At 40.7% G+C, this 18,209-nt stretch overlaps 1 protein-coding gene across 2 annotated transcripts in view; it reads right to left on the bottom strand.

Moving 5' to 3' along the window:
• Positions 1 to 18,209, bottom strand: part of ACACA (acetyl-CoA carboxylase alpha) — a 403,267-nt gene that overhangs the window by 245,957 nt on the left and 139,101 nt on the right. For both annotated transcript variants that reach the window (XR_008888830.1, XM_056557545.1), the window contains exons 25-28: positions 12,799 to 12,912; positions 12,572 to 12,685; positions 11,857 to 11,946; positions 5,472 to 5,590 (exon numbers count right to left, since the gene is read on the bottom strand). Coding sequence is in view for 1 of the 2 variants with exons in the window: in XM_056557545.1 (XP_056413520.1) it covers positions 5,472 to 5,590; positions 11,857 to 11,946; positions 12,572 to 12,685; positions 12,799 to 12,912 (437 nt within the window). In the remaining variant the exon portion in view is untranslated. The remainder of the gene's footprint in view (positions 1 to 5,471; positions 5,591 to 11,856; positions 11,947 to 12,571; positions 12,686 to 12,798; positions 12,913 to 18,209) is intronic.

The raw sequence follows: 18,209 nt of genomic DNA on the forward strand, positions 1-18,209 counted from the left end.
TTTTACCTGCTGTATCATATGCAAAAAAAATTATTTTAATGACAGTGCCCATTTAAGGATATTAGCCATTAGGGTATGTTCACATGTGCATCTTTTGATGCTGATTTGCTGCTGCAGATTTTGCTCCCCATTGAATTCAATGGGTAGCAAACACTGCTACAGCAGATCAGCAGCAGAAAATATCCTGCTGCAGATCTTTGGGTGAATTCACACGTACAGTATCCCGCACATATTTAGTGCGCAGATTTTGAACCTGCAGATTTTATGCTGCAGATCTCAATGTCAACTAAATTACTGAACACAGCATCAAATCTGCAGGTTCAAAATCTGCACATCAAATATGCACAGGACACGGAATGTACCCAAAGGGTACCTTCACACAGACGGATCCGCAGCGATATTTTACGCTGCAGATCCGCTGACTATGGATTCCACAGTGTACCTCCACCTGTGCCTGCTCTTGGCGGAAATCTTCCGCTACGAGCAGACACACTGCAATGTGAGAGTCACCGCGCTCATGTGCAGTGTACTCTCACACATCACAGCCGCTGCCCTGCTCCCCGAGCTAGGCCGAGAGCAGCAGCAATGTGCAGCGTGTCTGCTCGTAGTGGTGGATTGCCGCTATGAGCAGGCACAGATGGAGGTACACTGTTGGGTCCACTGTTGGAGGATCAGCGTAAAATAAGCTGCGATCCGTCCGTGTTAACGTACCCTTAGAATATATTTTTTTCAAAATGCCTTTGTATTTACTAGTTTCACCTTTTAATGACAGTTTGTTATTTGTGCAAACAATAGTTTAAGTCATTCTTCCCAATGTGGGCAACCATACCCACATTGCCCTCTCCCTTTATCTGGTCATCGGCCATGTATCAGTGGATAGCGCCTGTACTGCAGTTCCTTGCCCAGTCACCATTATGATGTCATATAGAAGAGAAGGGGATTAGTCCCGGCATGCATATTATTTGGAGACTTCTTACACACTGTACAGTCAGTCAAAAACCTGATATTTACATATTTATAAAAATAAACCATTCTGTGTCACCGCAATGTAAAAGTGAACTGTGTAATTTGGCCTTAATGCTTTCCATCGCTAAGGGTGCATTCACACCACGTTTTTGCAATACAGTTCCCGTATCAGGTTTTTGATGAAAAACGTATTCCTCAAAACCTGACTAAACTGTATCAAAACGTGTGTAAAAATTTCAACCCGTATACAGTTAAAAACCGTATCCGGTTTGAAAAATTATGTCTGGTTGCCTCAGTTTTTTAAGAAAAAAAACGTATATGTTTTTAACTTTTCACTATTCATTTTGAATAAAGTTTCACTTGTTTGATTGAAATTCCAAGAAAAAAAACTGTGCAAAGTTAAAAAACGTATGGTGAAAACCGGATGGAACCGTACACACATACGGTTCCCATTGACTCCCATGTTAAAAAAAAAAACGTATACAGTTTAAGGGCTGGTTCACATCACGTTTTCTCCCATATGGAAGCGCATACGGCAGGGGAGAGCTAAAACCTCGTGCTCCCGTATGCCTTTCTATGCGTTCCCGTATGTAATTCATTTCAATGAGCCAACCGCAGTGAAACGTTCAGTCCGATCGGCTCGTTTTTGCGCTGTATGCGCTTTTTCCCCAGACCTAAAACTGTGGTCAACCACGGTTTTAGGTCCGGTTGTAAAAGCGCATGCGGCGCAAAAATGAGCCGACCGGACCGAACGCTTCACTCGGGCCGGCTCATTGAAATTAATTACATACGAGAACGCATAGAAAGGCATACGGGAGCACAAGGTTTTAGCTCTCCCCTGCCGTATGCGCTTCCGTATGGGAGAAAACGTGATGTGAATCCAGCCTAATACAGTTTTTCACCCGGACCAAAAACCGTAGTAGACTACGGTTTTGGGTACGGGGGAAAAAAAAACCTGACAAAACCGTACAGGATGCAAAACGGACACAACCTGATGCATCTTTTGGCATACGGTTTTCAATGGAGAGTCAATGCATACAGTTTTCAATACTGTTGGTTCCATGCAGTTTTCACATTGAACACGTATATGGGAACTGTATTGAAAAAAAACGTGGTGTGAATGCCCCCTAAGCTCTGTATATACAGTGCCATACAGAGCCTTTCAGGGCATCATACAAAAGAAATGCAGAGGATTTAACAAATAACACGAAAAGTCCAAGCAAACAATTAATTACAATAAACTATCCTTTTTTATTTACCTGGTTTATGGATTTACACTGAGAGATTTTCATTCCCATCACTTGGATTCAGTCAAAGCAAAACAAAAATTACTCTGATAGGCCAATATTTTTCAATAGACCCACAACATGCAGAAACTTTAATGTATATAATAAAGAGAAGTATAATATAAGTAAAGTTATATATTTACTAAGTAAAGCTTTATGTAACCTCAAATAAATTATTATTCTATTAGGACTCTGATACAGTCCATTCATCAAGTCAATCTCCCTAATAATACCAATTTTATTTATTTTCCAAGGAAATCCATATATAAATCCCATCATATGAATATATCAAAATATAAAACATAATATTACAAAATAACATATTTCCCCTTATTAAGAAGGTAAAAAAAGATATAGACCCAGATTTATCAAACTGTGTGAGAGAAAAAAAATAGTGATTTTTCCACAGCAACCAATCACAGCTCAGCTAATGAGCTCTGGTAAAGTGAAAGCTGAGCTCTGATTGGTTATTGTGGGAAAATCCCTCTATTTTTTCTCTCACACAGTTTGATGAATCTGGGCCATTCTCTTAAGACTATGTTGGTAAAATCATGGCACATTTATTATTCATCCAAACTACAGTTTTAACTTTTCCTATGTACACATTTTAATCCTGACTTTTCTGCTCAAACACTTAGGAACTTATCAATAACTTACACCAGAAAAATGGCATACAAAAGGTGCAAATTTTGTGCAATGCTTTCAGGTTTTGTGCAAAACACAGGAAAAGTTGCAATGCAAGCAAGCCTTGATAGATTCCCCCCTTAAGCGTTACCATTAGTTCAATGTAAAAAACAATGATGTCTTTTTCCTGGTCCATTCCCGATCCCTGAAGTTAATTAAGGTCTCCAGAAGAGCCCAATGCACGGAGGATGTTAAGTAGCATTCAGGAATGGAGAGCAGAATGGTGCTCCTGTGCACACTACTATTACCTATATCGGGTTGTCATGGAGACAGACTAGTTACAGCAGAGTGAAGGGAACCATAGCACTGCTTTAGCTAATGCAGAAGAAAAGAGGCACAGTACGAACACCTGGAATTATGATGTATGTTACAGATGTCTTCGCTGGATTTATGCGTATAAATACATACATTTTGATATATATATAGCAGCAACAGGAGAATACAGCAGCACACTGCTAGCACAAAGATACAGATAATACATTAAATGCTATACAGCTATAGTGCAAAAAATGAAAAAAGGAAAAAGTGAGGTACTTTGCTCACAATTTGGCGGGCAAATAGCTTGGACCATCCCACCACGGTAAGGTGACCTCATTGGGATGGACCCTACACTGTGAATATGCCTCCGTGCAATCAGTTTAACAGACATTGCAAGGTCTGAGGCGTCCAAGCACCTTATATACACCTACTAGAGGTGGATGGGGTGCAGGAGCCAACATGGAGGTAGCCACTCCCCCATATGTATAACACAAACAAGGATAAGTTGGACAGCACTACTGATACCAAAACTACTATATGGACCTGGCATACAGGTACACGCTGCTAGGCTAAATATACAGAAACAGGAGAATACAGCAGCACACTGATAGCACAAAGATACAGATAAAACATGAAATGCTATACAGCTATAGTGCAAAAAATGAAAAAGTGAGGTAATTAGTGAGGTATATATAGATAGACAGATATATACACACAAATGCTTTATAGCAGATGCTGCAAATTGCAGCAGTATGTGGCTGTGCACTTTAAACAGGTGGAAAGCGGTAGAGCACAAGGTACTTTTTAAGCCAGCACCACAATACCGCAAGGTATCTTCTCTTTATTAAACTAAATATGAGCAAATTATGTCAATCCAACCCCAATATCACATAAAGGAGACTGGAAGTCTTCAAGTAATTGCAAAGGTTTTTTTTTTCTTTTTTTACCATGGCAGTTAATACATTATATATTATATACATACATTCATCTTATAACAGGAGTTCACAATTCTGACAAATATCTAGGGCAGTGGTCTCCAACCTGCGGACCTCCAGATGTTGCAAAACTACAACTCCCAGCATGCCCGGACAGCCGTTGGCTGTCCGGGCATGCTGGGAGATGTAGTTTTGCAACATCTGGAGGTCCGCAGTTTGGAGACCACTGATCTAGGGTGTGTTCACATCTTCTTGATGCAGTTTTGGCCTTATAGCTTCTACAGGCGACATGAGCTTTCCATTACATCATTACTGAAATACATCATTACTTATTAATGCATTCTGAGGTGTCTCTTCTGCTCTGGGGAAGCCGGCACAGTCATGCATTAGTAGTGGTGCTGCAGAGAAATAAAACGCTTGCTGCTCGGGACAAGCCATATTTAGCTTTGCTGCTCAAGACAAGTCAGGACTAAATCTCCGATACTTTAAGAGTACCTGTCATTAGGAAAAACTTTTTTACATGTCCTAGCGTTGATTTTTTTAGATCAACTGGCTCCAAAAAGTTAAACAGATTTGTAAATTACTTCTAATAAAAAATATTAATCCTTTCAATAATTATCAGCTCCTGAAGTTGAGTTGTTGTTTTCTGTCTGGTAACAGTGCTCTCTGCTGACATCTCTGCTTGTCTCGGGAACTGCACAGAGTAGAATAGGTTTGCTATGGGGATTTGCTTCTAAACTGGGAGGTTCCCGAGACACGTGTCATCAGAGAGCGCTTCGACAGAAAAGAACGACTCAACTTCAGCAGCTCATAAGTGCTGAAAGGATTAAGATATTTTAATAGAAGTAATTTACAAATCTGTTTAACTGTCTGGAGCCAGTTGATATATATATATATATATATATATATATATATATATATATATATAAAAGAGCTTTTTTTCCTGGATAACCCCTTTAAAAGTTTTGACTGGCAGGGTCTGAGTGTTCAGACCTCCCATGATAAAAAGAACGAACCGGAAGAAGACCACACTGCTGCCTGCTCCTTTCCCTGCCTCCTCCACCCTGTCTGTGTTATGTGATTGAGACACTCTCATAGACTTACATGGAGAGTTGGTATCAACCATGTGACACAGAGCCAGGAGAAGAACACGCTGAGCGCAAACTTCTCCCGGCTCGTTCTCCTGATCGGCGAAGGTCTAAACACTCCTGCCGATCAAAACATTTAACAGCTTGTATTTCAAAGTTACCAATATAACAATAATGGATGTAAACTATAACACAACCTAAGATGTCAATTGATGCAAATATTTTTAGAATTCTGTAGAAGGTAAAACACTAACCTGTTTGGATGAGATGTTGGCAACATAAACTGAAACTCAACTACACACGTGTTGTCCTTTAGCTGCCGATGCTGCACACTATTCAGTTCATAGGCGATGTACGCCCGCCGTACATACACCTGGAAAAAAAAAACGTACAATATACATCTATTTCTTGTTAGGGACAATGAACTAATGTGGTTTTCAATAGATGAGTAAAATAATACTCACATATTTAGCTGAAGTGTTCACATATTTAAGAACTGCACTTCGTTTTATGAAAAACTGTAACCGTTCTGCAATGAGGTTTCTGGATGCATGCTAAAGCGTGTGATCTTTATCTGCATCACCTCCACTTAGGGCTCTGTCCCCATTAATAAATGCCAGTTATCTTCCTGTTCCGTTTTTCTTTTTTTTTTTTGACAGGGGAAAAGACCTTTGCTTGCAGTATTTTTTCTCCCATCAAAAATAACAGAATAGAAACAGATATTATAAATGTAACATTAAAGTCTATGGGTAACGGATTGAAAATGGATGAGCCTTTAATATCTCCGCTTGCACCCATTATTTCCAATCTGTTTTTGATCCGTTATTACTTCTGAGCATGCTCAAAAAAGGTGTGAGGAAGCAGCCAGACAATTAAAAAAAACGGAAAATAAACAGATTAAAAACTGATGCAACAGGATGCCACTTAACCCCTTAAGGATCCAGTCTATTTTCACCTTAAAGGGGTACTCTGGTGGAAAACTTTTTCTTTTTAGATGAACTGGTGCCAGAAAGTTAAACAGATTTGCAAATTACTTCTATTAAAAAAATCTTAATCCTTTCAGTACTTTTTAGCTGCTGCTTGCTACAGAGGAAAATCTTTATTTTTTGAATTTCTTTTTTGTGTTGTCCACAGTGCTCTCTGCTGACACCTCTGTCCGAGTCAGGAACTGTTCAGAGCAGCATAGGTTTGCTATGGGGATTTTCTCCTGCTCTGGATAGTTCCTGATATGGGCATCAGGTGTCAGCAGAGAGCACTGTGGACAACACAAAAAAAAATTAAAAAAATTAAAAAAAAATTAAAAAAAAATAAAAAAAAATAAAGATTTTCCTCTGTAGAAAACAGCTGCGAAAAAGTACTGAAAGGATTAAGATTTTTTAAATAAAAGTAATTTACAAATCTGTTTAAAGAGTACCTGTCATCATCTAAACTTTCCCTGATCCCCCTTCCCATCTGTCCCCTTCTCTAACTATGCCTATCCCTGTGTTTATTGAGGTTTAAAACGCTGTGGAAATACCTTTTTTTTTATCCCTCTTCATTAGCTCAGGAACACTGTCTTTCTGAGGGGTGAAAGGAGGCGGGTCCCAGCAGGCATGATGTCACATGAAGCCTGGCTGGGGCTCTGCTTCTGCCAGTCTTCCTGTATGCTGCTCTCCTTCTGCAGCTGTGTTTCCCAACCAGGGTACCTCCAGCTGTTGCAAAACTACAACTCCCAGCATGCCCAGACAGCTAACAGCTGTCCAGACATGCTGGGAGTTGTAGTTTTGCAACAGCTGGAGGCACCCTGGTTGGGAAACACTGCTCTGCAGTGTGCATACAGACTAAGTACAGGGTAGGGACAGCAGCCTGTCTCTCTCTCTCCTGTGTCTCTGCACTAAAAAGTCAATGCTGAGAACCAGGGGCAATGGGAGCAATTACAGACGCAGTGATTAAGATGAATGTCAGGGGGGGGCACAGAGCAGGAAGTGCAGTGAGATGATACAATGTATAAGATAACGTGTGGTGAGGGGCAGGGAGAACACAGAGCAGGGGGAGGGGGAGGTGACTGGCCTCTGTTATATGGGAGGCATGTGCAGGCTTGTAGCTCACAGGCTGGGAGCGAGTCCTGAGCTGAGAGTACTGAACTTCCTGTGGAAGGACCAGTGCCCTTCAGCATTAGTCCTAAAAGCTGTACACTTACTATGAAAAGCATAGGATGCTGCTTGCAGACCAGGCATAGAAGAGTGACCCCTAGTGGCCAAAAGTATAAAATGAAAAAACTGGTATAAATATTAATATTTTTTAATGAAGATATATTACAATATCTCTTCATTAATGATTATGAACAACATATTAAAAGTTTTTGTTGATGACAGGTGCTCTTTAACTTTCTGGCACCAGTTAATAAAAAAAAAAAAAAAAAAAAGTTTTCCACCGGAGTACCCCTTTAAGGACCCGGGCATTTTTTGCACATCTGACCACTGTCACTTTAAGCATTATACTTGCATCATTTCTTGGTGAAAAAAAAACAAAAAAAATGTAACTTTGAAACTCTCTGCTTATAAGGAAAATGGACATCCCAAATAAATTATATTTTGGTTCACATATACAATATGTCTTCTTTATGTTTGCATCATAAAGTTAACAACATGTTTTTACTTTTGGAAGACATCAGAGGGCTTCAAAGTTCAGCAGCAATTTTCAAATTTTTCCAAAAATTTTCAAAATCTGAATTTTTTACGGACCAGTTCAGATTTGAAGTGGATTTGAGGTGTCTTCATATTAGAAATACCCCATAAATTACCCCATTATAAAAACTGCACCCCTCAAAGTATTCAAAATGACATTCAGTAAGTTTGTTAACCCTTTAGGTGTTTCACTGGAATAGCAGCAAAGGGAAGGAGAAAATTCAAAATCTTCATTTTTTACACTCGCATGTTCATGTAGACCCAGTTTTTGAATTTTTACAAGTGGTAAAAGAAGAAATCACCATAAAATTTGTAACCCAATTTCTTCCGAGTAAGGAAATCCCTCATATGTGTATGTCAAGTGTTCTGCGGGTGCAGTAGAGGGCTCAGAAGGGAAGGAGTGACAATGGGATTTTGGAGAGTGAGTTTTTCTGAAATGGTTTTTGGGGGGTATGTCACATTTAGGAAGCCCCTATGGTGCCAGAACAGCCAAATGGCATACTATTTTAGAAACTACACCCCTCAAGGAACGTACAGGGGGTACAGTGGGCCTTAATACCCCACAGGTGTTTGATGACTTTTAGTTAAAGACAGATATGTAAATGAGAAAAAAAATGTTTTCCCTAAAATGCAGTTTTTTCCCAAAATTTCACATTTAAAAAAAAAAAAAAAAAAAAAAAAAAAAATTGTAACCCCCCATCTCTGACTATGGAAATTCCCCATATCTGGATGTAAAGTGCTCTGCTGGTGCATTACAGGGCTCAGAAGAGAAGGAGAGCCATTGAGCTTTTGGAGAGAGAATTGTGGTTGGAATAGAAGTCGGGGGCCTTGTGCGTTTACCACCCCCCGTGGTGCCTGAACAGTGGACACCCCCCCCCCCCCCACATGTGACCCCATTTTGGAAACTACACCCCTCAAAGAATTTAATAAGGGGTGCAGTGAGCATTTACACCCCACTAGCGTTGGGGTGTAAATTTTTCATTTTCACGGACCACTGTAACTAAAATCTGTCAGACACCTCTGGGGCTTAAATGCTCACTCTACCCCTTATTACATTATGTGAGGGGTGTAGTTTCCAAAATGGGGTCACGTGTGTGTGTGGGGGGGGGGGGGGGGTTGGTCCATTGTTCTGGCACTAAGGGGGCTTTGTAAACACATATGGCCTTCAATTCTGGACAAATTTTCTCTCCAAAAGCCCAATGGAGCTCTTTCTTTTCTGAGCATTGTAGTGAACCCGCAGAGCACTTTACATTCACATATGGGCTATATTCTTACTCAGAAGAAATGAGGTTACAAATTTTGGGGGGCTTTTTTTCCCTATTTTCCCTTGTGAAAATGAAAAATTTAGGGTAACACCAGCATTTTAGTTACATTTTTTTTTTCCATTTTCCCATCCAAGTTTAACGAAAATCCGTCAAACACCTACCTGTGGGGTGTTAAGGCTCACTATACCCCTTGTAATGTTCCATGAGGGGTGTAGTTTCCAAAATGCGGTCACACGTGGGTATTTATTTTTTTGCGTTTATGTCAGAATCGCTGTAAAATCAGCCATCCCTGTGCAAATCACCAATTTAGGCCTCAAATATACATAGTGTGACAACAACCTTTAGGGGTCGCCCAAGGGGTTAACCCTAAACTAGAAACCCCCCTTAAAACTAAATTTTATTGAGTCATTTAAAATATATGAGCTCCGGTATAGTGATCTATTAGCCTCTGTACCTTGATAAAGTTGGTTCATCCAACGAAACGTCGGGCAGCGGAGGGCTATTCATATTTTAACTAGCAGCTTACAGTGCTTCTCTACTTATTTAGCAGCATCCGTAGATTAGTGCTATACAAGCACAATACCACCATCTAAGAAGTTACAGGGTGCCTACACACGATTCAAGCAACTATTAGCTGTGTTTTTAGATCACTATACCGGAGCTCATATATTTTAAATGACTCAATAAAATTTAGTTTTAAGGGGGGTTTCTAGTTTAGGGTTAACCCCTTGGGGGGCAACCCCTAAAGGTTGTTGTCACATATAATTTGCCCTGGAATCCCTGGGGAATTTTGTTGTTGTGTTTCAAATATACAAAGCGCGCTCTCACTCCTGAGCCTTGTTGTGCGCCCGCAGAGCATTTTACGCCCACATATGCAAATGTGCATAAAAAATTTTGGGATTCTTTTTTTCTTTTTACCTCTTGTGAAAATAAAAAGTATGGGGCAACACCAGCATGTTAGTGTAAACATTTTTTTTTTTTTTACACTAACAGGCTGGTGTAGCCCCCAACTTTTACTTTTCATAAGGGGTAAAAGGAGAAAAAGCCCCCCAAAACATGAAACGCAATTGCTCCTGAGTCTGGAAATACCCCAATATGTGGCCCTAAACTGTTTCCTTGAAATACGACAGGGCTCCGAAGTGAGAGAGCACCATGCATATTTGAGGACTAAATTAGGGATTGCATAGGGGTGGAAATAGGGGTATTCTATGCCAGTGATTCCCAAACAGGGTTCCTCCAGCTGTTGCTAAACTCCCAGCATGCCTGGACAGTCAGCACGAGCTGGAGGCTCCATTTTGAAAAAACTGCCGCACGATAGGTTTTCATTTTTATTGGGGGGGAGGGGGGTTGGGGCAAACCTCCAGCTGTTGCAAAACTACAACTCCGACCGTGCATGCTGGGAATGGTACTTATGCACCAGCTGGAGGCACACTAGTTGGAAAATATGTCCCATACATCGAAATGTCTCTCAATGGTGCAGCAAGTGGATGGATTTCTGATATCTCACAACAAATTCTCTGCAACACATGTGCTCTGTGTGAATATACCCTAGACAAGTAACATTTGAATGAATATTGCTTATCCTTTATATCACCCTGAACCAACGAACACTGAGATATCACTTATACCAACTATATAACATTTTGAATAATACTACAGTGTATTTTGCTGCATATTTTTTGCTGCTCATTATCCTACCTATTGACTTCAATGGATAGGAAAATCAGCAGCAGAAAATATGCAGCAAAATACACTGCAAATGCTGTACATGTGACTCTAAAAAGGTTATTCAGTAAAACCAACTGAATACTACGTTTTTTTGTAAGAGAATCCTATCTTAACCAAAGGAAAAATCATTTAATAAATGACATACCTGCCACAACTTACCCAAGCCCACACTAAGCTGTAAAGGTACATGTTCACATGTACCTAATCCGCTATGAAATCACACTGCAGATTTAATCTACATAACTAAATAGCTGAAATCTGCAGCAAAAACTCCTAGCAGATTAAGTACGTGACCCACACTGAGGCCATGTTCACACGTCTGAATTTTCATGCAGAATTCCAAAGATTCTGAAGCAGCAGAGTCCCATTGTATTCAATGGGATTCTGCTGCGCTTTGCGCACAGTGAAATTTCCACGCCAGATGTTTCTAGCAAGGAAATTCCAATTCCGCTGTCCACAGAAGGAATATACCTATCCTTTTTTTGGCAGACTCTGCATGGAATGAGATAAAGTGGATCAGTTAATATGCACAATTTCAGGGTACATACCTTTTAGCCTTTAAAGGGGTATTGTTCTCAATTTGCCTTCCCGTCCCTTCAGCCTTTTTGTGGCAGCCACAGGTTGTCGGTAAAGCCGTAAGCAACCGAAACAGGGATATTATGCAATTTGAGTATTTCCCAATTACTTTAATGGTAGCTGCATAAATTGTATAACGTCATGAATTTGCTGCTTTTAGCTTTCCTGATCACCTGTCTTGGCCACAAACAGGCTAGAGGGGACGGGAAGGCAAATTTATATCGGAATACCCCTTTAACTTTTTTGCAATTATGTTAGTCCCCTCCCTTTCATGGGTTATCACTAGAGCATGCTATCACGTAAGAATCAGTGTGAGTCTGCTCTTAAGTTTTCCAGTACTCCCGGCCACCCAGCCCTCACCCTAGCATGAATCCTATGGCAGAAAGGATAAGAAAACTATTTACCTCTAACGCAGCCATTCTTACCACCTGGTTGCTGTGGTAAAAAAAGTTTGGCAGCACATCAAAGATGGATGTTTCAGACAAAATAAGTTTCTTAAAAGAGGGGGGAAAAAAACATAAGTCAGAGCTCAGATACACACACTACAGTGGAAACATAATATACATAATCATACACAAAACATAATATTGTGATTAGGATGTATTGGCATAATCCGGACTAAATATTATTGCATGGTATGTAACCATGTGTACTTCCTACATGTATTTTAATGTTCTCCTTTAAAGCAATTGTCAAGAACATTTAACTGTCTGAAATATAGCTTTGTAGAAAACTGGATTCCTAAGCCAAGAATAACCAGGAATTTACTTAAAAAAATTTCCTGCAAAACTACCCCAATATTCTCATTCATTCTCCTGCTCTACAACATGCTGCTTGAAGATCGGGCAGCATTTTCTATGTAACATATTCCCTTTAGGAACAACTTATCACACTAACATATCTTTTCAATATGAATTCACTAAAATGATAAAGTCCTGTCTCAACTACACACGACCCTGTGCATTTAAACAGCAATAAAGTAGAGTAAACACCATAGAGAAACAAACTAGAACATTATATTCTGCTGTAATTCTACATGAATGGAGAAATGTTTAACCAGTGTTCAGAATCCTTCGGATTCCAAATACAGCAGTGTGCCTAACACAAGTCAGAAACTACCTGTAGATTCTCAATGCAGAACTGATGCCCATACATGTCGATAGCAGATAAGAATATGGATTCCACCTGGTTGTGACGAAGTTCATATGAAGGCAAATGTGAAGCAATAAGGACCTGTAAGGTAGGACAAAATATTCAGATAGTGAATAGTAAATACTGCACCCACAACTTTTGGGTAACAAATCATCAGGGTTTAGAATAAAAAATAAAAAAAATCAGGTGCATACCTGACGGGCCCGCAAAGCCACTTTAGCATTCGTTGTTTTGCTTAGTTGGGTAAGTTCTGTCAAGATATTTAGTAACTCATCAGTTAATGTAGGGTCCCGTCCACACAACTGGTCCTATACAAAAACATACATTTACAATATTATTTTACATATATACATTTTTATATCTCCGTAAAAGTTTATATTAACAGCTTTTTAATATCAACTGGGTTAAGTTTAAACTGGACCTGTCAGGAAAAAAAAAAAAAAAAAGGGGGGGTGCCAAGAAGCACATGGTAGGGCTTTTCATCAGGATTCCAGGCATACTATTTTTATCTCCATAGTCCTTTCCAGTGCGGGACATAAGCCTTTGTGTTAATATGCAAATGAAGCTCCAGCACTCAGGGAAAGTTACCCAGCATGGCAAGAACCCAGGCATGGCCTCACTAGTTATAGTGGTTGTCAAACAGGGTAAGTCAGATGCAAGTGTGCCAGTGAGCAGTGATAATGAAGACATGGACTGGACTCCGTATATACTCGAGTATAAGCCGACCCGAATATAAGCCGAGGCTCCTAATTTTATCCCAAAAACCCAGGAAAAGTTATTGACTCGACTATAAGCCTAGGGTGGGAAATACATCATCCCCCCCTTCATCATCACCGCCTGTCAATCCCTTCATCAGTGGTCTTCAACCTGCAGACCTCCAGATGTTGCAAAACTAGAACTCCCAGCAAGCCCGGAAAGCCATCGGCTGTCCAGGCATGCTGGGAGTTGTAGTTTTGAAACATCAGGAGGTCTGCAGGTTGAAGACCACTGCGGCCTTAGTCATCATCCAGCCCCCCCCCCCCCCTTTTGTTTTGTACTCCCCTCGGCGGGAAGTTAGGGTGAGCTGGTCCGGGCCAACTAGCCAACTATGCTGCAGGGACCGTCCGGTGGGGAGGATTAGTCGTTGCGGGCTGTCCATTTTCACAGGGGGGGGGGGCCTCTTCTCCGCGCTTCGGGCTCGGCCCAGGACTAGTGACGTTGCCTTGACGACGAAGCACAGGGACGTTGCGCATGAACGTCCCTGTGCGTCGTCATCAAGGCATGGTCACTAATCCTGGGCTGGGCCCGAAGTGCGGAGAAGAGTCCCCCCGGTGAAAATGGACAGCCCGCAATGACTAATCCTCCCCACCGGACGGTCCCTGCAGCATAGATGACCCGGACCAGCTCACCCTAACTTCACACCGAGGGTAGGTGAGTACAAAACAAAAGGGGTGAGGGCTGGATGATGAAGAAGGCCGCAGTGGTCTTCAACCTGCAGACCTCCAGAGGTTTCAAAACTACAACACCCAGCATGCCCGGACAGCCGATGGCTGTCCGGGCATGCTGGGAGTTGTAGTTTTGCAACATCTGGAGGTCCGCAGGTTGAAGACCACTGATGAATGGATTGACTGGCGGAGAGTTCACTCTTGTATAAGCCGAGGGGGGAGTTTTCAGCACGAAAAATCGTGCTGAAAAACTCTGCTTATACTCGAGTATATACGGTACATGGGCTCTTGCTGAGCTGGAGAATGCCCCCTGGACATTTGAGCATTTGCATATTAACAAAAGGCTAATATCTTGGTGCTAAAAAGGACCAAAGAAATAAAAAAAAAGTATGCCCAGAATCATGATAAGTAACCCTATCTAGGCATTTGCCTATCTACACTCCTGTTTTACTGCTGACAGGAAATTGAGGTTTCATATGTTAAGCTACCATCCATTATTATACATATGAGCTGCACAAAATACGCAGCAGATCCTGTACGTGTGAACGTACCCTTAAGCTCCATGCTCTCTTTGTAAAATTGTCTTTCCAATAGGACATTCAGTGTTTTTGATGGCAAGTCTGCAGCTTCACATTTACCACAACACCAGAACTGTAAGGGGCCCCAATATAGGAGTCATTGGCTAAAAAGTCATGACACTAATGCCAACAAGTGGGAAGATTTATTATTTGTGGCTGGGTGGAGTTACTTGCGCCATATTTATCAAAATGATGTATAGACTTTGATAAATTTTGCACAAATGAAAATCACCTCAGCATTTGCTGTAGGATGCCACTTTTCTAAGGCAAGGCAGACATGGTATGTGTTTGCGTTTTTTTTGTTTGTTTGTTTTTTTGAACGTTTGCATGCTTTTTTTTTGTGCCTTTTTAAAAAGGGGCACATGATAAATATCTTCCACTGCAATGGCAATAATGACTCACAGTTTTGCAAAAAGTGTCTATTTTAAAATTACGCAAAATGTTTGCTCAAAAATTTTGCACCAAATTACAGCCAATGAAATTTTAGGAAGCCAATGATAAATCTCCCTCAAGGCCTCTGTGCAAGTAAGTACCTCATATAAATGCTTTACGCTCATTGTCACATATTGATAAATACAATGGACTTGTCGCAGTACTTTTCAAAGTGCAATATAGCATACTGCTTAAACAAAATATAGATATGTAGACAAAAAAAGAAAAAATGAGCATCTAGCACAAGATACAAAGCATCATAAAAATCTGAATTGAAAATATTTGTAGCTTTTACACAAACAACTTATTTCTGAAGAAAAGAAAAATCCTTGTTAAAACACAAGATTTACAGAGTTCAATATCTATATTACATTTATGAAACAAAGGTTTTCCTTTTTTTAAGCTTACACAGTTTATGTTGAAGTATACATCTGAGAAAATACATTCATTGACTGAATAACACATTGATTGAGTCACATGTTGCTGCAGGTGAACATGGATGAAATCGTGGCCGAATGTGGCGGCCAATGGATGCATGTTTTTGTCTTCCTCAGTACGTGACTGTACAAAAAAAGGTAAAGGCTTCTTCCACCCTTATACCTGGCAACTACATAACTGTTCAGAATCTGCACTCACTGAAGAACCAGAGTAGCCTGAGCAGGAGGTTGTCTGTACACAGACATGTACACATACAAAGAGACTGCTGAACACATTTGTTTCTATCTCCAGAACTAGAGAATAGCCCTGCACAGTCTTGTCATACATAATGTCCTAAGCACTCTGCTGCTATTTTATGTGGTTGTGCAATGGAAAGAGGTAGTTGCCAGTTCTCATATCTCATGAAAGGGCAGGTGACTGGACCAAGTATTTGGGCTGAGAGGACATGAGAAGCTCACACCCAGGAGACTGATCCGGAAACCGTCAGCCAGTTCAATAAAGGCAGCCACAGAATGGTGAGCTGTGAATGCAGTGCTCTTGAGTGTGGGAGAACATCAAAGCAATGCCTGCTCTTTCTGGAGCTGAGCTCTCATGAAACAACGGAGATGAAATTAATAAAAATACATGACACAGGCAAATAGTATTCAGAGATCCTGGAATATTGCAAGCATATACAAACACCATAATGACATTCATCTGGATTGATAAAAAACATGTTTAGAGTATAGTCACACACAGCGCATCCACATCGTATTTGACACTGCAGATGCGCTGCCGACAGTCACAGAGCGACTATAAAGGGAGTTCCCTGCTGCGGCCGGGTAGCTGTGTGTAAGCTTGTGACTGCTGAGTGGACAGACAGAGCTACAGGTAACTCACTCTACCCTCACTCGTGACTGCCAACAGCACACCTACAGATGTACAGCCCTACCCTAAGTCTTATACATCTATGTACCTTTCTTAAAATAAACAGTTTACAAAAAAAAGGTCTGGTTAAAAAAAATTGCAATAGTAATCATGCATTTTATTTATATTGTGAATATCAACAATACACTGCATATTTATTTTATGCTTTTTTTCTTCCCCTTTATTAAAGGGGTACTCCGCTGCTCAGCGTTTGGAACAAACAGTTCCGAACGCTGGAGCCGGGAGCTCATGACGTCATAGTCCCCCCATAACATCACGCCCCGCCCCCTCAATGCAAGTCTATGGGAGGGGGCGTGACAGCCATCACGCCCCCTCCCATTGACTTGCATTGAGGGGGCGGAGCTATGGCATCACGAGCTCCCGGCACCGGCTCCAGCGTTCGGAACAGTTTGTTCCAAATGCTGAGCAGCGGAGTACCCCTTTAAGTTATTCTAGGAAATCCCATCTACGTCTATATTAGTAAAGCTTAATTGGAGGCCGGAGGCTGCATGTATGCGTGTGAGAGTGTGTACGTGCTGTCCAGGCAAATGCAAAAGGCAGCAGGACAGAATGAAATGCCTTGGGTCAATGGCCAGGCAATAGTGTTTCTTTACATTGAGGGTATTATTTATAAAATTGCTCTAGGAAGAAAGGAAAAGTATCCTTTGCATAGAGCAGGAAACCACAAAGCCCCTCTATTGTGGCAGCATGACCAGCCCTATCTACTTACATATTATTCCATCCATCTCAGATTTAACCATAAAATATTGGCATTGGTTGAAACAAGTACAAGTACCATTTTCACTGGTGGTGGACAACATTGCGTCGATAAATAGGCTGTTAAAGCAGTTGCCTTATAAATTTCTTCTAGTTTTACAGTTATCTGGCATAGGTGCACAGTTATGGGCTTATAATGCTAGACACACTCTATCAACAGTCCTAAACTACATAATTGCAAAAAGAAGCTATACAAAATTTCTGGTTTTATTTCAAGCCATTACATCTAGAATAATACATTTTCAGTTAGCACCAGAAGTGTAGGAGGGTGGAAAAGATTAAATTACAATACATGCTAGACCTTTCCATAGTAGTGTACAGCATACATTAATAATTATATACAACACACACAAAATACAGACACATTAATTGAATTCTTCTTGTCCTCACTCTCACAGTCTGCAAGCAAAAGCCTGCAAGCAGTTCCCTTACAAGGCCTGACGTTTTCTCGTCATCCCTGTGTAATTACACACTTGAATGGCTGGACACTGAAGAAAATTGAAGGCCTGAGCTAGGAACAGCTGCCATTTTCTCTCTCCATCACGCAGCTATGATTGCTTGAGAAATGAACAGGCCCAGCTCAAAGCTACTCCAGAATTCTCAGAGGAAATACGGTTCTGTGTTCGAATAATGAGATTCTTAAGGCAAGCGTTACTTAGAATCACACTAGCTAACAGCGCACTCGTCCCTCTCACAAATTAAAACATATGAGATTCAAGGCTAAGATCATAGCCCTCATCATAAGCACCATGATTGTATTTTCTGAGGTCCAGTCTGGTATCCACCATGAACAGAAGACGATAGGGACATTACATATTGATGTCTCAAGTCTTTCACATTGGATTTGTTAAATCCTTAAACTTATAACACACACACACACACACACATATATATATATATATACACACACACACACATACTATATATAGTATAGTAGTTGCGTAAAAATTCTAATTTACTTTGCAATGAAAACTGTCTTACAACTTGTACCACATTTATAAAGTGTTTCAGACACTTTTTTTCTTTAGAACGCAGAATGGCTTAAGAAGA

Source organism: Hyla sarda, chromosome 2 (assembly GCF_029499605.1).
Source record: "Hyla sarda isolate aHylSar1 chromosome 2, aHylSar1.hap1, whole genome shotgun sequence".
NCBI lineage: Eukaryota > Metazoa > Chordata > Amphibia > Anura > Hylidae > Hyla > Hyla sarda.